Consider the following 22483-nt stretch of genomic DNA (forward strand, 5'->3'; position numbering starts at 1 on the left):
CCCATGTCTCCTTGAACTACAGTGCCACAGTTAAGTTGCTCACCCTTCCTAAAGCCCCTACTCTCATCCACACAGGAGCAAAAATCTCAGACCTTTGGACAAGCTCAAAGGTTGAAACTCCTCCAGCGCTGTCGCTTGGATCCCACTACCTGCCTCCCTCACAGTCACACCCTCTTGTCCCTGACCACAGACCATATTTGAGGCAGCTTATCTAATGCGTGTGACTACTTTCTGAAACAGAGAATCCAGGTAACTCTCCCCCTCCCTGATGTGCTGCAGTGTCTGAAGCTCAGATTCCAGGTCATCAGCTTTGAGCTTGAGTTCCTCGAGCAGCCAACACTTGCTGCAGATGTGGTCACCAGGAACCACAATGGGGTCCACCACCTCCCACATAATGCAGCTATAGCACATCACCTGATCCTGCATCATCCATCCCTACTTTATTTAATTAGCTGTAGTTTAGTGACTTTTTAATTCAAGCACTACAAAAGCCTTACCTGCTACTTACCTGTGCCTCCTCGCCAAAGCCTCAAGTTCCCACTCCTACACTGGAACACTCATACAATGCTTTGACCCTGCTTTACTTTTATTTGCTCCTGCTAATGAATCGCAAATCAATTAGTCTGCCACTAATGTGCTGATCCCTGTGAAACACTTCTTTCTTAAACTCTTCTCCGCGATATGTGCGAAGCATTCTCTTTGAATCGATTGGTCCACCACTAATGTGCCAAACCCCATGAAACATTTGTTTTAGCCTCATCTCCCTGACCTGTGCAAAGCTCTCTCTCTTCAATTGATTGGTCTGCTGCTAATGCCTCTGTGTGTAGTCCAGTCAGCTGGTATTGACTCAGTAGGCCAGAACCACAGTACCAACAAAGCACAGCTTTTTTAGATTAATCTGATTTTATCATATTATGATTTCACACTCATAGAAATGTCATTGTTCCACCTCCACTTCCTCCATCACTACCTAGGTAGCTTCCCTGTTCCTCAGGTCTAGCACAGGGTTCCTCATCTGAAACATTAACTCTTATCTCTTTTTGCAGGTGTTGCCTGACCTGCTGATTTTTTTCTGTATTTTTTATTACATCATGTTGGGTTTCTTTTTATCCTACACTTATAATCTGGCTATGTCCCACAATGTTTTCTGTTTGTATTTCGGATTCCCATTATTTGCAGCTGTTTTAATTTTTTTTAATTTTTAGAGCATGTAGTTACAAATTTAGATAACACATTGACCTCTTGCTTGATAATTATCGCTTGCAGCAAGCATTCTAGTATTGGTTTTTTACTTAATTTATCATTCACTGCTTAGATCATAACTGCAACAAACACAAAGCACTGGAAGAACTCAACAGGGTAGGAAGCATCTATGGAAAAGAATGAACAGTCAATGTTTTGGGCTAAGACCCATCTGCAGCATCATAATTGTCCTGTTTGTCAAACAAAAATGACATATTTTGACATTAGTATTTATTACTAACTGCATTGCTATTTGTCCTTAAAAAGCAGATTCAATTGTTCATGACACTTTCTCATTTCTGCTACGAGGAAAGCAGAGTCATAAAACTCTGGTGGATGTTGAAACTTGTGATCACCAGCAGTGTTCTTTCTAACCCCATCCACCCTCCAAATCATATGATAGTAAATTATGACAATAATTCTTGGCTTGTATTGTACCTGTAAATTTTCATTGTTCTCTTACTGCCTTCTTAGACCTTAATTTTAGAAAAATATTCACATGATTTAAAATCCCTCCGTATATGTAGTCATTGGTACTTGTACAATATTATTTTGTCATCTTTGTAATCCAGATTTTGCTGAGCAGTGACTTGAGGCATATGATCTATTGAATGACTCTTGAATTTTTGGTTCAAAATTCTGTGAGTTTATTGACCTTATCAGGAAAGACAGAAGAGAGAGACATTAGTTGTTATAGTTCCTTTGAACTAACTTTGCGAAACTAATTGATATTTTTATTCTTTTTTGGTGCAAAATACTGTGGGTAATTAGCAGTGATTCTTAGTATATCCCTGTAAGTTGGAAGCTAAATTGTTAATTTTTTTGTAGTATGATTTTCATTTCTACTTTCATCTTTTATTTGTTGCAAATGCCGTTTTTTTTTTCTCCCACATGCTTAATCTGCACTTGAAACTTCAATTTCATACACAATAAAATTTACATAATAAGGCTGCCATACTTGGTTTCCGTCACTGTTAAATATAAATTATTCATTTGAGGAAGGGATTCATCTTGAATTAAATAAAGTCATTTCTTTTTCCAAGATTTTGTTTTAAAATAGTCAAATAAATGCAAATTAAAAGTGTGATTGCAGTAAACTATTTTATGATGTTTAATCAGCAGCTGAATAAATCTCCATTTTAACTTTCTCATTTCTTTTTCATTTCCACAGAATTACATTAAAGGGTTTTATCGATCTCTTATTAAATTCTTAGCTCACAGCAGTTTAACACTAGTGGTTTTTGCACTTTCTATACTATCAAGCCTAACTCTGAATGAAGAGGTGGGAGAGAAGGTAAGAGCTAAAATGCCCTTTATTAATCTCTTGCTCAGTATTTGACAATAGCTACTATTATTTTGCTGTATGTTTTTCATTGACTTATTTTGTGAAAGGGTTAGATAGAATAGACTAAGGATGTTTCCAGTAGTGTTAGAGGGTACAGCCTCAGAATGCAAGGATGTCTTTTAAGAACAGGGATGAAAAATTTCTTTAGCCAGAGGATGGTGAGTCTGTGGAATTGATTGCCACAGATGGCTGTGGAGACAAAGCTATTGGGTTTAGAAAAGCTGAGGTTGATAGGTTCTTCATTAGTAAGGGTGCCAAAGGTTGTGGGAAGAAGACAGGAGAATGGGGTTGAGAGGGAAAATAAAAAAGTCATGATTGAATGAAGAGACAGACTCAATGGGCTGAATGGCCTAATTCTTCTCCTATGTCTTATGGCCTTGATGTTTTAATTCTTTTCTGGATTATTTCATAATTATATGAAACATCAAAGAAGGTATAATGAACTACAGGTCTATTCTTTTTGGGTGATTTTGTTTTGACTAATTTCCTTGGTCATATTTAATCTTTTGCTCATTTTTTCTGGCTTTAAAGACATAATGTAACATGCGTTTCAGTTATTTTTTATTGATTAGGATGGTTCTCAATTCTTCCTAGAAAGGTGTACCTTTATAAAACATTGAAAGTGTAATTGTAGATCTATTATGAGGAAATGTGTATATATTAATATAGTGCCTTTTAAAGCAGTAAATATTCAATACACTGCACATGAATTCAATCTTAGAAAATGTGTAGACTGAAATATGATAAAGATTGATTGAAAATGGGCTTCTAGTTTGTCCTATGGGATTGAGAATTTCAGTCCTATGGATTCTGACATAGCTGATGAAGCTGCTGCAGATTGCTTGACATAACAGGTGTTTAGGAAATGATATGCATTTATGTATTTTCACCTGATAAATTGACTTGAGATCCTCATTGCATTCCATTTTTAAATAGTCATGGGTTAGGGTTTTCCACACATCATATGGATATTGCCCATTCCTCTTCAGTGTTGACCTTTCCATAAAAGGGTAAAACCATCATCTTTATTCTTTCACCTGTTGGTCTCCTGCTGTGTGTCTCACTCAATGTGGTAATGTCATTGTTAAAACAACTGAGTTTCTGGGCTTTTATAGTGGAGCAATGTTAAAGTCTGTTACTGTTGGAACTCCATGTGGATCCTGACTTTACAGGTCCTCAACTTCATATTGAGGGGGGAAGTGGCCTGTGTATAATGTCTTTAAATTATCTACCACACAGCCTAGCTGGAGCAGCTTGAGATCCAAACTGACTGAAGGTGGCCTCTGTTACATTGATATTAACATTCATGTAGAGGGATATGTACATTAGGAGTTGTTGAAGTGTATGCTCACTTGAACATATCCTTGATAACTACCACTTCCTCACTTCCTCTAAGCACCCTCCTATTGTAACCTCACTAACAACAGTATAAAGGAATAGAGACAGAGAACTTTAGTCAGGGTAATTGCATAACTGGGATGGCAGGATGGAGATTCATCCCTACCAAAGGAGGTGTGAGGTGCTTCTTCTGCCCGCTATCCTGCAGGTGACCCTTGGGCAAGGTGTAGCACCTACTTGGCCCCCCAATCAGGGTTACGTGAAGCCTTGGGAGCAGGTGGTGGATGGTTGTACAAGCAGCTTATATATATCACTTTCTAGTTATACAACCACTGACACCAGGCAGACAGTCTCTGAAGAGTATTGATAATGGCTGGGGCCACCAGTTTTGTAAAGACACTGCCCAGAAGAAGTCAATAGCAAACCACTTCTGCAGAAAATTTTGCCAAGAACAATCATGGTTATGATTGCCTACATCATACAACATGGCACATAATGATGATGATAAATACAACTAAAGATTTGGACAGCTAAAGCACCAATCGTGAACTAAGAATATGAAATTGCATTCAGCAATTATATAAATAATTGCAGGGACAATAAAAGGAAATACAGAATAGCTCCAGATGTAAAGATTTAAAGATATATGAAAAAAAATGCATTAGTAGAATTATTCAATATATTCCCAAGAAAGGTGAATGTCATTTCATCTAAGTTGGGATATAGGCCTAGTATAGGTTTATAGAGCATAGAAGATTCGATACTGGCAAGAAAGAATTAGAATAAACTTTTTTTTGAAACAGCAGAGGCAAGATAGAAGGGGGCCTTCTGTAAAATGATTATTTAAATGCTTATCTTGAGATCAGATCTGGCACTGAGATGGAAATAATATAACCGTGTCAAAAGAGTGGAACCAGGCTCAAGGAAATAATTCCTCGTGATGGCGGAGGTCTGGGCCTCATGCAAGGAAGGGGACAATAGCTTTGCTTTCCTAAGTGCATAATGGAAGGAGTTTGATTACTATAATGTGGATGTCAGATAGACACCTGATTGATATCTAGCTATTGAGAACGGAGAAAGGTAGTGATAAGGTGGATGCCCATTTTGACTCCTTAGGATGCCCATTAAACTGCAAGTGTAGTGTGTATTTTTGGCAGATCTGTGGCACAGTAATGTTAAACATGGTTTAGCCAAAGTAGTTAATAAATGGCTAAATCAGCTGCATAGGAGATTTTCTAATTTATAGCTAGGATTTTCTCAGTTTGAGAAGGATTAGCAATTTTTACTGGGTATGAAGATAGCAAAAGTGGAGAAGAGAGATGAGGAGATTGATATCTGGATTATTGTTGAGAATGGTTGGCCAATGACTGTGTAGTTAAAATAAAGTAATTTAGTAGGGTAGAATGTATATCGGAACAACAGAGATCCCAGCACCAATCCTTGTGGAACACCACTGGTCTCGAACATCCAGCCAGAATAACAGCCTTCCATTCCTACTCTCCATTTCCTATCAATGTTCTGAATCAAAGCTTGCATTTCACTCTAATTCCCATGCATCTTTGTCTTCTGAATCAACTAACCATGAGGGATCTTATCAAATCCTTACTAAAGCCAATGTAGAGAACATCCACTGCCTTACCCTCAGCAAGCACCTTTGTCAACTCCTCAAATAACCCAGTCAAGTCTCAAAGTTTGATTTTGTTTTAAATACAGCTATTTCATGCCAAGAACATCCACCAGACGTTCCAACTTATATTTAATATTCTGGTCAATGGAGATGGAACACTGACCAGGAAATATGCTGTAGATCTTCTGGTGGATCTCCTCAAGAATCCCAAGATTGCAGATTTCCTTCAAAGGTAAGATATTCTGTAACAGTGTTATCTGAACATTGCATCTATAAACTTTGGGTAGGAAACAGATTGTCATATTCTTTATACCAAATCTTCAAAATATGTTTTGAACATTGGATACTAGATCTACTTATTCATAATTTTGGTAGCTGATTACTTTTAACACACACAAGAATAGAAGAAAATGGACCAGAAGAAAACTTGCTCAAACTTGCTCTGTTACTCAACACGATCATGGCTGATTGACACTGACCTCTATTTCTCTTCTGTATCAGTTCAGCATAACTGGGGAAAGAATTGTCAACCATCACTGTACTACTGATCTACACTTTTTCTGATGACTAGCAATCCACAATTTCAAAACAGGAAGAAAAAGTCTTGGCAGATTAGTTCATGTTAGAAATGGCAGTCTTTTGAAATCTTTTGGAAAAATACATTTGAAGAAGGGTGTCAAAAATGTAATTTTATTTTGGGCTGCTAAGTGTATATTTCTTTCTCCCTTGGTATGTGATGTAATGTCTGTCACTTAAGAATGAAGACCAATCATGATTCATCCATGACACCAGGTTATTGATTGTGTGTTAAGCTTCATTCAACACATTCATTTTTCAGGTTTTTCTGAGCTTCTGTTGAGTGTATTTTACTCCAATCTGTATTGGTAATTATGATGTACTATATATTTTACACTAATGCATTCCAGAATGAAGCTTGAATGTCCTTTCCAGCTTACAAACCTTTAATTTTGCTACTGGCAGGATGGATTTGCCAGCTGCAGGCATCTTTTCCTGTGTGGGAACTTGATTTGTGTCTGCATCTCTGTTTTGCAAATTGTTTAGATTATGAACAGTTCTCAGGATTGGAACCTTGCGGTAGTCTGGGGAGTTTCTGTACAATGGGAACTCATGAAATTTTGAATACAGGTGTCCCCCGCTTTTCAAACGTTTGCTTTACGACAACTTGCTATTACGAAAGACGTACATTAGTACCTGTTTTCACTTTTACGAAAAAAAGATGCCTGCCTTGTACTTGTGTTTACCCCGAGAAAGACTACAATGACCATGAAGCCTTGTGCGGACAGTTGTTTGCGCATGCGTGTACGTGCCGATTTTTTTTTCTTCAAATCGATTTTGGCTCGCTGCCTTCCTGAGTTTGATAAGTGAAACTACACTGTACCTACAATATTTCTACTTTATATAGGGTGTAAATTTATCATAGCATTCCTGCTTTGACTATATGTTAGTGTTATTTTAGGTTTTATGTGTTATTTGCTTTAATTTGGTAGGTTATTTTTTTGGTTCAGGGAATGCTCAAAGATTTTTCCCATATAAATTAATGGTAATTGCTTCTTTGCTTTACAACATTTCGGATTACAAAGTTTCATAGGAACGCTCAACCTTCAGATTGCAGGGGAAACCTGTAGAGACATAATTGTGGCATATGATCAAGTAAATGATGATATAGCATTGTTCGATTTTTTTTTTTCCCTATCTCTTTTGTGTCTTCCTTGAATTTGATTGATGCCTTCTATATTCCTTCCAATCTTCTTTAATCCTTGCAGTTAAGCAAAGCTTGGTGTTGTAGCGGTGTGCTACACGCAGCGCTAAAATTACGACACAGAGTCGGTAACTGCAGTCGAAGGAAAAACTTTATTCGAAATCTTCAGCCTCACTTTTAAGCCTCCCTCAACCTGCCCCCCCATGGCGCAGAGGCTCCAAAGCTCTGTGCTTGCAAACCCCCGTAGGCTATCTAATTGTGAGTCGGTTCGGATGTGCCAGGAAAAGGGTCGCCACAGTGTATTATTTATATCCATTCTTTTATTCTATAGTTGGGGATAACTTGGTGCAAGTTAACTTGCTTTTTTTACTGCATTTGTTTTCTCTTGTTATTGGCTATAATTAGATTAAAATAAAGGATTATGTTTCTATATTTAAATCTACAGTGAAATGAATTTAATTGCATATTAATTAATGCAATTTCTGCTTTGTACTTTATTAGTCTGTTGTGCTACAAGAGAGTATATTTCCAGTGATGGCATTGCTGCAATTTAAAATGTTTTGAAAAGGACAGGATGTTACAATGATTATGATGGAGCCTCTTTCTGAATGCAAAAGTGAAAACTGAGTTTGTAATAGGAATTTAAAACGTGAGGCTATTTAGTAAACATGTGAAACAAGTTATTTTTTATCATTTTAGGTACGAGCATTTCAAATCATGCTTATGTCAAGTGTTAGGTCTTCTTCGTGGTAAAGATTCAGATTCAGCAGCTAAGGTATGTAATATTTAATTTCTAGGTGTATCATAAATATAAACATACATATTTCATTTTTTCATCTAAGAAAAACAAGGAAAAGTATCAAACTGGTAAATATTTAAACTTGCAATTTTTGTCTTGAATCTGATGAATGGTGCCTCTAAAACACTGTGTAAAACATAAAAGCTAGTATATGAATATGCTTTTATTCTTGTATATTGTTTCCATTTTGTTTCTTTATTTTAAATATATTTTTTACTCTTAAAAAGAAAGGAAGTACCCGTAAGACATAGGAACAGAATTAGGCCATTCAGCCCATCACGTCTGCTACACCATTCCACCATAGCTGATCCCAGATCCCACTCAACCCCATACACCTGCCTTTTTGCCATAACCTTTGATGCCCTGACCTATCAGGAAACTATCAATTTTTGATCCACTTTATCTAGTTCTTTTAACATTCAGTAGGTTTCAATGAGATCTCCCTGCGTCTTTCTAAATTCCAGTGAGTAAAAACCCAAAACTGCCAAACGCTCCTCGTATGTTAACCCCTTCATTCCCAAAATGTGGAGCAGCTCTCATTGATGCTTGTCACTAGACATTAAAATACTACAGCACAGTACAGGTCCTTCGGCCCTCGACACTGTGCCAACCCAAATATTCCTTTTTTAAAAAAGTACTAAACCCACACTACCCCATAATCCTCTATTTTTCTTTCATCCATGTGCCTGTCTTAAATACCCCTAATGTTTTAGCCTCTACCACCATCCCTGACAAGTCATTCCAGGCACCCTCAAACCTCTGTGTAGTGAAAAAAAAACTTACCCCTGATGTCTCCCCTAAACTTCCCTCCCTTAACTTGGTACATATTCCCTCTGGCTATTCGTGCCCTGGGAAACAGATACTGACTATCCAACTTATCTATGCCTCTCAAAATCTTGTAGACCTCTATCAAGTCCCCTCTCTTTCTTTTACGCTCCGAAGAGAAAAGTCCCAGCTCTGCTAACCTTACCTCATAAGACTTGTTTTCCAATCCAGGCAACATACTGATAAATCTCCTCTGGATCCTCTCCATAGCTTCCTCATCCTTCCTATAATGAGGTGACCAGAACTGAACACAATACTCTAAATGTGGTCTCACCAGAGATTTGTAGAGTTGCAACATGATCTCTCTACTCTTGAACTCAATCCCCCTATTAATGAAGCCTAGTATCCCATAGGCCTTCTTAACTACCCTATCAACCTGTGCAGCAACCTTGAGGTATGTATGGATTTGAATTCCAAGGTTCCTCTGTTCATCCACACTCTTAAGTAACCGGCCATTAACCGTGTACTCAGCCTTCTGGTTTGTCCTTCCAAAATGCATCACCTCATACTTATCTGGATTGAACTCCATCTGCCACTTTTCTGCCCAACACTGCATCCTGTCTATATCCTCTTGTAACCTTTGACAACCTACAGCTCTATCCACAACCACCAATCTTTGTGTCATCCGCAAACTTACTCACCCATCCTTCCGCCTCTTCATCCAGTTTATTTATGAAAATCACAGAACAGAGGTCCCAGGACAGATCCTTACGGCACTCCACCAGTCACTGACCTCCAGGCAGAATACTTTCCTTCCACTACTACCCTCTGCTTTCTTTCTGTAAGCCATTTTTTTATCCAAACAACCAAGGTTCCACTGATCCCATGCCTCCTGACTTTCTGGGTGAGCCTCTCGTAGGGGACCTTGTCAAATGCCTCGCTAAAATCGACGTAGACCACATCTACTGACCTACCCTCATCAATTTCTTTTGTTGCCTCTTCAAAAAACTCAAACAGGCTCGTGACCTGCTCAACATAATTAAATGAAATAAATCAGATGAAGCATTCTCTTAACAAGTCCTCAAATTGTGTCTTTCCAATTAGTGCCTTGTGTTGTCCATTTGAATTTTTTTTTAAATTCCCTGCTTTCTTGAGAAACTAACTGGACTGAATTATTTGGTTTATTTATCCCATTTTAACATCGATACTAAGTGTAATGAAAGAGCTTAGAAGGATGATAGAATCCTGCTTTTACCTTGGCGATATTTTCCATTTTTAAAGACATAACTGTCTGACTTGCTGAGTGTCCCACTTTTGTCTTTATTGTTTCTAGATGAATTATAGAAGATAAAATCTGATGGGTAGTGCATTGGTTTAATATGATTGTAACCCATTTTAAGTTCCATATAAGCTAATGCAGCTTTTCTTTCCTGCAGATCCTTGAATTACTAGTTGCATTTTGCTCAGTGAACAGTCTCAGGAGAATATTATGCCATGCAGTGTTTGGAGCTTCTGAAGAAAGACTCACAGCAGCTAAACTCAAATCACAACTTAAACCTTCAGAGCCAATTATTACTCTTATCCATTGGTCAAGTCAACCACTAGAGAATCCTGAGAGGTGTTCATTACTTGCTCTTGTTCTTCTAAAAGAGCTATTTGAGGTACATGGTCTTTAAACATCAAAGTGAATGAATAAGTAGAAAATGAAAAGCTAAAAGCTGTTTGCATTTTATAAACACATAAGTTTATAAATTCTTTAAAGATGTAAATTCAACTTAGAGGTTTTAGAATAAAAATTTGCAACCAAATTTTATAATGCTTCATTTTAGGACTGAGCCAGTTAAATTAGGCTAAGATGTTTCTTAAAACCATAAGACATAGGAGCAAAATTAGGCCATTTGGCTCATTGATCTGACCCACTATTCCATCATGGCTGAATTATTATCCCTTTCAAATCCATTTTCTTGCTGCCTTCCTGCAACTTTTGATGCTCTTACTAATTAAGAATCTATCAACCTCCACTATAAATATACTCAATGACTTAGCCTCCATGGCCATCCGTGACAGTGAGTTCCCCTGATTCATCACCCTCTGGCGAAAGAAATTCCTCCTCATCTCTGTTGTAAAGGAATGTTCTTTTATTCTGAGGTTCTGAGGTTGTGCCCTTTGGTCCCCCACTAGGAAATATCCTCTCCACATCCACTCTATCTAGGCATTTCAAAATTCAATAGTTTTCAATGAGATCACCCCCCCCCCCCCCCCGGGTTCTTCTAAACTTCAGCGAGTACAGACCCAGAACCATCAAACACTCAAACATTCCTCATACATTAATCCTATCATTCTGCAGTCATTCTCGTGAACCTCTTCTGGGCTCTCTCCAATGGCAGTACATTTTAGATAAGAGGCCTAATACTATTCACTACTCAAGTGTGGTCTGACTAATGCTTTATAAATACTCAGCATTACATCCTGGCTTTATATTCTAGTCCTCTTGAAATGAATACTAAGATTGCATTTGCCTTCTTTACCATCAACTCAATTGCAAGTTAACTTTTAGGAAATCCTGAATAAGGACTCCCAGGTCCCTTTGCACCTCTGATATCTGAATTTTCTTCCCGTTTAGAAAGCAGTCTATGTCTTTATTCATTCCACTAAAGAGCATAACATAGATTTCCCTACGCTGTATTCCATTTGACACTTTACCCATTCCCCCAATCTGACTTAAGTAATTTTGCTGGCTGTCTGTTTCCTCAACACTACCTGCCCCTCCACCTATCTTCATATCATCTATAAATTTACAGCAAAGCCATCAATTTCATCATTCAGATCTTAGATAATGTGAAAAGAAAGGGTTTCCATTACAGAACCCTGTGGAACACCACTGATCATTGGCAGCCAACTAGAAAATCCCCTTTATTCCCACTCTTGCTTCCTGCCAGTCAGTCATTCTTCTTTCCATGTTAATATCTTTCTTGTAATGTCAACAATTGTTTCACTTAATTTGTGAGTGGGTGGAGAGGAAAGCAAGAATGAGCATCCAGTTATTATTTGATAGCAGGACTTTGACATCACACAAGAAGCTTGAGGAACTCAGTCGGTCAGGCAGCATTTATGGAGGAAAACTGGACAGCCAATCATTTGGGTGACATCCTTCATCTGGACCAAAAGATAGAACAGAGGTAGCCATTATAAAAAGATGGGGGAAGGGGTGGAATAAGAGTTAACGAGTAATAGGTGAGGAGGAGTATTGGGCAAATGGAAGAGGGAAGAGTGGAAATAGCAACAGAAGCTGGGAGGTGATAGGTGAAGGAGCAAAGGGATGAAGATAATGGAATCTGATTTGAGAGGACGGCGGAGTATGGGACCAAGTAAGGGAGATGGGGTCAGTAGAAGGGAATAGTGAGGGAGAAAAACAGTGAGAGGAAGAGGGGAAAGAAACAGGGTCATGCTGACACTCATCCCAGCCCTCTTGGTAATAAAATAAATTGCATCGTCTTGCATCATGCTGATGGAGGTGAAGATTAAGAATCACATGAGGAATTTCAGAGGCCAGGTGGAGAAAATAAATGGGATTGAATAAGTGGATTTCAGAAAAGTTACGTAGTGAATACTTTACTTCAGTGGATGGTAAGTTGATGGAAAAGATCCTGAGAGGCAGGATTTATGTACATTTGGAAAGACATAATATGATTAGGAATAGTCAGCATGGCTTTGTCAAAGGCACGGTGTGCCTTATGAGCCTGATTGAATTTTTTGAGAATGTGACTAAACATGTTGATGAAGGTAGAGCAGTAGATGTGGTGTATATGGATTTCAGCAAAGTATTTGATAAGGTACCTCATGCAAGGCTTATTGAGAAAGTAAGGAGGCATGGGATCCAAGGGGACCTTGCTTTGTGGATCCAGAATTGGCTTGTCCACAGAAGGCAAAGAGTGGTTGTAGACGAGTCATATTCTGCATGGAGGTTGGTGATCAGTAGTGTGCCTCGGAGATATGTTCTGGGACCACTTCTTTGTGTGATTTTTATAAATGACCTGGATGAAGAAGTGAAGGGATGGATTAGTAAATTTGCTGATGACACAAAGGTTGAAGGTGTTGTGGATAGTGTGGAGGGCTGTCAGGTTACAGGAAGCATCGATAGGATGCAAAACTGGGCTGAGAAGTGGCAGATGGAGTTCAACCCAGATAAGTGAGGTGGTTCATATTGGTAGGTCAAATATGATGGCAGAATGTAGTATTAATGGTCAGACTCTTGGCAGTGTGGAGGATCAGAGGGATCTTGGAGTCTAAATGCATAGGACACTCAAAGTTGCTGCACATGTTGACTGTGGTTAAGAAAGCATATGGTGCATTGGACTTCATCAACTGTGGGATTGAGTTTAGGAGCTGAGAGGTAATGTTACAGCTTTGTAGGACCCTGGTCAGACCCCACTTGGAGGACTGTGCTCAGTTCAGGTCACCTCACTACGGGAAGGATGTGGAAACTAGAAAGAGTGCAGAGGAGATTTACAAGGATGTTGCCTGGATTGGGGAGCATGCTTTATGAGAATAGGTTGGGTGAGCTCAACCTTTTCTCCTTGGAATAGCAGAGGATGAAAGGTGACCTGATAGAGGTGTATAAGATGATGACAGGCAATGATCGTGTGGATAGACAGGCTTCTTTCTAGGGCTGAAATGGCTAACATGAGAGGGCACAGTGTTAAGGTGCTTGGAAGTAGATACAAAGGAGATGTCGGGGTAAGTTTTTTATGCAGAGTGGTGAGTGTGTGAAATGGGCTGCTGGTAACTGGTGGAGGTGGATATGATAGGATCTTTCAAGAGACTCCTGGATAGTACAGGAGCTTAGAAAAATAGAGGGCTATGGGTAATCTAGGTAATTTCTAAAGTAAGTACATGTTCGGCACAGCATTGTGGGCCAAAGGGCCCGTATTTTGCTGTAGGTTTATCATGTTCTGTGAATGCCATGTAACAAAACAATGTTTTGGCCTGAATTTATTCTGTTACTTTCTATTGCATTTACTAGGAAATAATTGACTGTACCCTTTGGGTCACAGTTGAGCCATTTATGGAGCTGCTTTTTCCTGTTATCTTGGAGCAGTTAAAGATTCCAGACCAGTCTTTAGAGGATGCTCTATTAAAAAAGAAATATGAGCGAATTGCAAGGGCACTTGATGTCCTTTTGGATATCCTTTTTGGTTAGATATGGTCATCTAAAGCATAAGCACTGAAGTTAGCATGAGTATTGAGAATATTAAATATTCTGAACAGCTATTAATTTACTTTATTCGGGTAACTGAAGTTTGTCTTTGTTAATTGAATTAATATTGTGTTTGAATGTGGGGATATTTTTACAAAACACCCTAACTGAGCTAAATACTATACAATCTGGAAGCACCAAAAAAAAACTTTACTCTCTTCCGGATGGAATGATATATCAGATCAGATTTACAGTTTAGTATTTTCACCCTGTAATCGAGAGCTGAGAATGCTAACCAATTGAACATCTTATGTATACAGAAATAAAAGTTTAAGAAGTTTTTTTTTTAGTTTACTGTTTCCACAATTAATATAAAGGCTTGTGTATTTTGGAAGCTAAGAAGGTTTTCAAGAATTTTTTTTAACTTCAAGTTTAAGTTTAATTGTCAGTCAACCACACATGAAGACTCATGAATACAGCCAAACGAAACAGAATCATTCCAGGGCCAAGGTGCAAAACAATACCAACAGTCATACACAGCACATATAAGATAGAAGTAAAATACAATCAGGCTTCCTCCAACACTCCAGTGATCATCTGGGTGATTGCAAGCAGGCTACGACCGAGGCCATGCAGCTCCCTCACCATTTGTCAATAATCCAATGAATTGGACTAGCAGCATTCCACACCACCAATGTCTAACAGAGTCTTCTGATCACGTGAAAAGTGACTAAAATGACTGCACAACCCTTCACACAGTGATGACTCTCCATCGCAGGCATCATTATAGTCTGCACCAAGTTTAGCTCTTTCATTTTCTCTGCCAACAGGAAATTCGCTGATGGGGTAAATTTGCAGTACTTTAAAGTCTTAATGTCTAACAGGCTCTTGCATTTGTAGAAAATACATTTTAAAAAGGAAATAACGCCTTTGGTTGACTATAGAAGTCACTGCATATGAGTGCCACCATCTTACCAGAAGAATTGAAATCTCTGATATAACAATTAGCCTGTGCCACTGTAACTTAATTGTCTGTAGAGAGATTTAACCTATGCTATTTAAAAATAAATATTTATTTACAGGATATGAGTGTTACCAGCTGCCAGCATTTATTGCCCATCCCTAGCTGTCCTTGAGAAGGTGGTGATGAGCTGCCTTCTTGAGCCACTGCAGTCCCTGAGGTGTAGGTACACCCAAAAATGTCATTAAATGTAGCCAAAGCTGGTGAACCACCTTATGTGTCCCTTGAAGTTGTGATAAAGCTGTAGCATAATTTAGCAAATACCAGTAAGTGGCAATAGTCTTTTGGTGGATTACACTTTTACTTGACTGAAGGAGATCTAATTAAGTGAGGGCTAATCTTAGATTAAAGTAGGTATGTTCAAGGATGGAGGAAGCGAAAAGTGCTTTGCATTTTTTCTTAACTACATTTACTGCTTTGTGGAGATGACACAGCAAAATTACAGATTGCTAAAGTTCTCACTGCCAGGAATTGTATTTCAATTCTGGAGTATCAGTTTACATACAATAGAATGGATATTGGCTATCGGAGCAATATAACAGATGTGGAACTATGGTAAGCACTTGGATTGTCTTTATATAAAAAAAACAAGAAAATGCTCTTGTGGAATCTTTTCAAGCATTTATTAACTAGCATTAGAGTGTTATAATTATTCAGCAATTTAAAGAATTGTTTTGGTGGCAGGAGATTCATATATTTTGTTCTAGCATTAACTGGAAGGAAATGTTTTTGTTAAATGCATTTGAATTTAAAATCCTCATCCAAGTGATCTTGCCTCTTCTGTGTTCTATCATTAAAAACTTTTACAGTGCAGTATTTTCTTTGTGCTCTGTTTGATTTGCCTTGGCTATTTGGGTTCATATTTGGGAATCCCTTCTAAGCCCATCCCCTCCTGACTTCCTTGGAACCTCTTCCAAATCATCTCCTCAGGCAAAATTTCTGGTATGCCCTCTGAATTTTAAGTTCTCTTGGGGTACTATCCATTTACCTTGAGCTTATTCTGAGCATCTTTGGATTTTTTTAAATAAATGTTCACAAATCCTAATTGGCTTTGGAACATTAAAAGGTTATGGGGGGCGGGGGGAGGGGAACCAGTGTGTAGGAACAAATCTATGGGAGAAGGAAGAAAAAGAAGACAGTAAAGTTCTTTGTACTGTTAGAGATAAACAGGAAGAGGTGGAGAATTTCTTAAATGCATTTATTTTAATGCTAGGAGCATCGTAAGAAAGGTGGATGAGCTTAGAGCATGGATTGATACCTAGAAATATGATGTTGTAGCTATTAGTGAAACATGGTTGCAGGAGGGGTGTGATTGGCAACTAAATATTCCTGGATTTCGTTGCTTCAGGTGTGATAGAATTGGAGGGACAAGAAGGGAGGTGTTGCGTTGCTTGTCAGAGAAAATATTACAGCAGTGCTCTGGCAGGATAGATTAGAGGGCTCGTCTAGGGAGGTAATTTGGGTGGAATTGAGGAATGGGAAAGGTGTAGTAACACTTATAGGGATGTATTATAGACCACCTAATGGGGAGTGAGAATTGGAGGAGCAAATCTGCAAGGAGATAGCAGATATTTGTAGTAACACAGTGTTGTGATTGTGGGAGATTCTAATTTTCCACACATAGACCGGGAAGCCCATACTGTAAAAGGGGTGGATGGTTTGGAGTTTGTAAAATGTGTGCAAGATAGTTTTTTGCAGTAATACATAGAGGTACCAACTAGAGAAGAGGCAGTGTTGGATCTTCTGTTAGAGAATGAAATAGGTCAGGTGACAGAGGTATGTGTTGGGGAGCACTTTGGGTCCAGTAATCACAATGCCATTAGTTTCAATATAATTATGGAGAAAGATAGGACTGGACCCAGGGTTGAGATTTTTGATTGGAGAAAGGCTAACTTTGAGGAGATGCGAAAGGATTTAGGAGGAGTGGATTGGGACAATTTGTTTTATGGGAAGGATGTAACAGAGAAAGGGAGGTCATTTAAAGGTGAAATTTTGAGGGTACTGAATCTTTATGTTCCTGTTAGGTTGAAAGGAAAGGATAAAAGTTTGAGAGAGCCATGGTTTTCAAGGGATATTGGAAACTTGGTTTGGAAAAAGAGAGATATCTACAATATGTATAGGCAGCATGGAGTAAATGAGGTGCTCAAGGAATATAAAGAATGTAGGAAGAATCTTAAGAAAGAAATCAGAAAAGCTAAAAGAAGATACGAGGTTGCTTTGGCAAGTAAGGTGAAAATAAATCCGAAGGGTTTCTACAGTTATATTAATAGCAAAAGGATAGTGAGGGATAAAATTGGTCCCTTAGAGAATCAGAGTAGAGAGCTATGTGTGGAGCCAAAAGAGATGGGGGAGATTTTGAACAACTTCTTTTCTTCGATATTCACTAAGGAGAAGGATATTGAATTGTGTAAGGTAAGGGAAACAAGTAGGGAAGTTATGGAAACTATGACGATTAAAGAGGAGGAAGTACTGGTGCTTTTAAGGAGTATAAAAGTGGATAAATCTCCGGGTCCCGACAGGATATTCCCTAGGACCTTGAGGGAAGTTATTGTAGAAATAGCAGGGGCTCTGACAGAAATATTTCAAATGTCATTAGAAACGGGGATGGTGCCGGAGGATTGGGGTATTGCTCATGTGGTTCCATTGTTTAAAAAGGGTTCTAAGAGTAAACCTAGCAATAATAGGCCTGTCAGTTTGACATCAGTGGTGGGTAAATTAATGGAAAGTATTCTTAGAGATGGTATATATAATCAGGGTCTGATTAGGAACAGTCAACATGGATTTGTGTGTGGAAGGTCATGTTTGACAAATCTTATTGAATTTTTTGAAGAGGTTACGAGGATAGTTGACAAGGGTAAAGCAATGGATGTTGTCTATGGACTTCAGTAAGTCCTTTGACAAGGTTCCATACGGAAGGTTAGTTAGGAAGATTCAATTGTTAGGTATTAATATTGAAGTAGTAAAATGAATTCAACAGTGGCTGGATGGGAGATGCCAGAGAGTAGTGGTGGATAACTGTTTGTCAGGTTGGAGGCCGGTGACTAGTGGTGTGCCTTGGGGATCTGTACTGGGTCCAATGTTGTTTGTCATATACATTAATGATCTGGATGATGGGGTGGTAAATTGGATTAGTAAGTATGCAGATGATACTAAGGTAGGTGGCATTGTGGATAATGAAGTAGATTTTCAAAGCTTGCAGAGAAATTTAGGCCAGTTAGAAGAGTGGGCTGAACGATGGTAGATGGAGTTTAATGCTGATAAGCGTGAGGTGCTACATTTTGGTAGGAATAATCCAAATAGGACATACATGGTAAATGATAGAGCACTGAAGAATGCAGTAGAACAGAGTGATCTAGGAATAATGTTGCATAGTTCCCTGAAGGTGGAATCTCATGTGGATAGGCTGGTGAAGAAAGCTTTTGGTATGCTGGTCTTTATAAATCAGAGCACTGAGTTCTGGAGTTGGGATGTAATGTTAAAATTGTACAAGGCATTGGTAAGGCCGAATTTGGAGTATTGTGTACAGTTCTGGTCACCGAATTATAGGAAAGATGCCAACAAAATAGAGAGAGTACAGAGAAGATTTACTAGAATGTTCCCTGGGTTTCAGCACCTAAGTTACAGGGAGCATAGAAGGTTGAGGGGGGACTTGATAGAGGTATTTAAAATTATGAGGGGGATAGATAGAGTTGATGTGGATAGGCTTTTACCATTGAAAGTAGGAGAGATTCAAACAAGAGGACATGAGGTGAGATTTAGGGGGTAAAAGTTTAAGGGTAACACAGGGGGGAATTTCCTTACTCAGAGTGGTAGCTGTGTGGAACGAGCTTCCAGTAGAAGTGGTAGAGGCAGGTTCGGTATTGTCATTTAAAGTAAAATTGGATAGGTATATGGACAGGAAAGGAATGGAGGGTTATGGGCTGAGTGCAGGTCAGTGTTCGGCACGGACTACAAGAGCTGAGATGGCCTGTTTCCATGCTGTAATTGTTATATGGTTATATAAAAAAGGAAATTTGTTTCCTGTGGCATGGTAGCTGACAAATGACTTAACAGTGACATGACAAAATAAAAAAAAATCAGTTTAATGTACTGTCTGAAAAGATGGGAAAAGCAGATTTGGTAGTAATTTTCTCAAAAAAGGATAAATATTTGGATAAGGATTTGTTTACATAATAGAGAAATTTAATTTCTATGGTTCATTTTTCTAAATTTCTAAATTGCTTCATATAGTGTTCATTTGTTAATGCACATAATTTATGGCAAAAGTAAAATAAGCACTTGTAACCCAAGAATAGCTTATAATTGACATTGTTATAATTTTTATAAACGTATTTCATTCTTCATTCTCCAACATGTTAAAAAGTAAAATAGGTACAGATATTGTCTTAAAGACTCTTACCCTTATGAGTGAAGTCAAACAGTTGGTGCCGAACATGGAAGCAAACTTTTATAAGATTTTGCAGGTAATAATTAATGGTATGTTTAAAACTTGTATTTCTATGAGGTCTTACTACTTATTTGTAATTTGGTTAATAAAGATATTGCATTTAATGTGTTAATTCTTCAACCACTTTGAAAAATGTGATTTATTAGCAAGTGGTAGAATATTGGCCCAGATGTTTGGTCACTGAAAGATTTTATAATGGCAGCTAAGAGTCATCAGGAATCCATGGCTGATCTTTGACTTGTTTAACAATAGCAGCTTACTAAATTGAATGTGAAAATTCATCAGTCTAAATGGAAGTAGTATAAGTTAGAATAATTAACTCAAAGTATTGACAGGAAAAAAATGGAGAGGTAAACAACAACAAATGTTAGAGACAAAGGAGACAAAGTTCAAAGTTAAACTTGAATGCAATATTTTTCTCTGTTGATATTCAACAATAATTAAAAGCTGAAGGAATGATATTTTGTCTGGTCTCTAGAAGGTCTTGATCTTGCATAGTTGCTTCCTAGATATTTCCACATATTTCTGAATATAAGAGGATTAACAGCAAAGGATGTTTGATATCAATTCTCCCTGTTTACTTGGTTGAGAGATCTTTGAATTTTAGGTAAGCTGTACATGGATGTTTCAGCTCAAGTGTTTCAGTATCTTATGAGGTTTTCCAGCAATTTTCACTGACTAAACTCTTAATAGAGTTGCCCATCAAATGTACTTGATCTCCATAGTTTGGTTCTAACTGCATGCCTGACTAGAAGCATCTAATACCCCATATAGTATCTGCATCAGTAAAAAAATGAATGGCCTATCTTAGAAATATATTTTGAAGCCTAACTGAAGTATGTACCTGGAAAGTGATAAGGCCTGAGCCAGTGTACTTCCAGGAGGATACATACCTGCATTGGAATAATTCACACTGACCACTTATTTTGGGATGGCTGCAATTATACCTATCATTAATTAATAATACTATAAAACAGTAGAACATCTACTATTGTAGCTAACAAGAAAATCTTGGCACTTCCTTTTTAATGTGCCAGAGATTCACTGAAGGATGAAACTTGATTTTGAATTATATATTTTCAGAGAAAATATTTAATTTGGTATATTGCTGGTAGTTTTTGTAAAGAAACATTTAAAAACTATTTCTGTTCTGTATCTCATAATATGTTTAATGCAGCAGATCTCAGTGGTCTCTCAAATAACTCATCTAAATGCCTGTTTTTCCCTGGTATTTATTTGATCTAAAAGATATCCATATATGTACTCTTTCCATCTTCCTCAGCTCCTATTTAGCATATGGTAATCATTTTCGTAAGGAAGTACTTAAAAATTGTCAGCTTTGTTTAACTGTTCCTATGTTGAATTCCTTCCAGCTCCTCTGTACCTATTAGGGAGAACAGAAAAAAATTATGAATTGTACTACAAAGTTTGAACGAAGAATTGGCTTTATTCATTTTTAGTTTTTTTTTTATGTTTCCCTCAGGACCAGCGACTTACTTCAGCTTTGTCATTTGCATTGACATCTGAGCACAGAGAGTATGTACAGTTTGCTTTAAAGGTTCTGTTTGAGGCAGCACCTTTGCCTGATTTTCCTGCTATTATGTAAGTGCTGGTTTACTTTTACTATTGGTTGTTCAGAATGATCACTGTCTTGGATAACAATTTTGCACTTTATAGAGCTTTAATATTGTAACTGCTTTGAATGAAATATGGTATGTTAGTTGTTGGAGTCAATGTGAAAGAATCAGGTTTAATCAGAATCAGCTTTAATATCACTGGCATAAGTAGTGAAATTTGTTATGTGCAGCAGTTCTTTGCAATACATAATAAAAATTGTAAATTTCAGTAAGAAGTATGTGTATATATACTGTGTGTGCGTGCATGCGTGCAGTCGGCCCTCCTTATCTGTGAGGGATTGGTTCCGGGACCCCCCCCCGTGGATAGCAAAAAATGCAGATGCTCAAGTCCCTTATTTAGCCTGTCTCATTGTGGTGGACTTTAGGACCTGGCGGAGCTCAGGACCCACTGCCCACAGTGTTTCTGTTCAGTTGATGGAAAACAATCACGATTGAAAATAAAGTGGAAATAATAAAGTGATCGGAAAGAGGTGAAACACCATCGGTCATGGGAGAAGTGTTAGGCTACAGTCGGTCAATGATCGGAACAATTTTAAAGGATAAAGTGAGAATAATGGAGCATGAAAGGCCCTGCCCTGATGAAAGCTACAGTTATTACTAAGCAACACAGTGGCTTAATTATTGAAATACATACATTTCTTAAGTGTTTTATATGTATAGAAAGGTAAAATATGTACTATATACTAAGACAAACGTTTGACCTGCTGACGCTAAATAATACCGGATGTACCTGTTCTGACTTACTTATAATACCTAATACAATGTAAATGCTATGTAAATAGTTGTTATACTGTATTGTTTAGGGAATAATGAGAAGAAGAAATGTCTGTACAGTACATGCTCGAACAAGGAGTGCTGGAGAGAGAACTTACATTTTTTTCAATCCTGATCCACTGTAACCTATGCACCTCCTCCCATATACTTTAAGTCATCTCTAGATTACTTATAATACCTAATACAATGTAAATGCTATGTAAATAATTGATATACTGTATTGTTTAGGGAATAATGACAAAAAAAAAGTCTATGCATGCTCAAACAGCGAGTGCTGGAGAGAGAACATCTAGGTTTTCCCGATCCGTGGTTGGTTGAATCTGTGCATGCGGAACCTGTGGATAAGGAGGGCCGACTTTTTATATATTTTTTTTAAAGTTAGATCGGTAGTGCAAAAAGAGAAACAAAAATGTAGTGAGGTAGTGATCCATTCAATGTCCATTCAGAAATTGGATGGCAGAAGAGGAGGAGCTATTCCTAAACCATTGAGTGTGTACTTCATGGTAACAATGAGAGGAGGGCATGTCCTGGGTGATGGGTTTCTTTAATGATAGATCCTGCTATTTTGAGA

General features: G+C 38.0%; 1 protein-coding gene across 3 annotated transcripts in view; it reads left to right on the plus strand.

The window, feature by feature from the left end:
- The window catches only part of cip2a (cellular inhibitor of PP2A), a 90317-nt gene that overhangs the window by 23796 nt on the left and 44038 nt on the right, over positions 1 to 22483 (plus strand). For all 3 annotated transcript variants that reach the window (XM_059968513.1, XM_059968511.1, XM_059968514.1), the window contains exons 7-14: positions 2414 to 2536; positions 5639 to 5784; positions 7972 to 8047; positions 10273 to 10497; positions 13860 to 14019; positions 15468 to 15609; positions 19418 to 19517; positions 20985 to 21103. In XM_059968513.1, coding sequence (XP_059824496.1) covers positions 2414 to 2536; positions 5639 to 5784; positions 7972 to 8047; positions 10273 to 10497; positions 13860 to 14019; positions 15468 to 15609; positions 19418 to 19517; positions 20985 to 21103 — 1091 coding nt within the window. The remainder of the gene's footprint in view (positions 1 to 2413; positions 2537 to 5638; positions 5785 to 7971; positions 8048 to 10272; positions 10498 to 13859; positions 14020 to 15467; positions 15610 to 19417; positions 19518 to 20984; positions 21104 to 22483) is intronic.

This window comes from Hypanus sabinus, chromosome 4, assembly GCF_030144855.1.
Source record: "Hypanus sabinus isolate sHypSab1 chromosome 4, sHypSab1.hap1, whole genome shotgun sequence".
Lineage (NCBI taxonomy): Eukaryota > Metazoa > Chordata > Chondrichthyes > Myliobatiformes > Dasyatidae > Hypanus > Hypanus sabinus.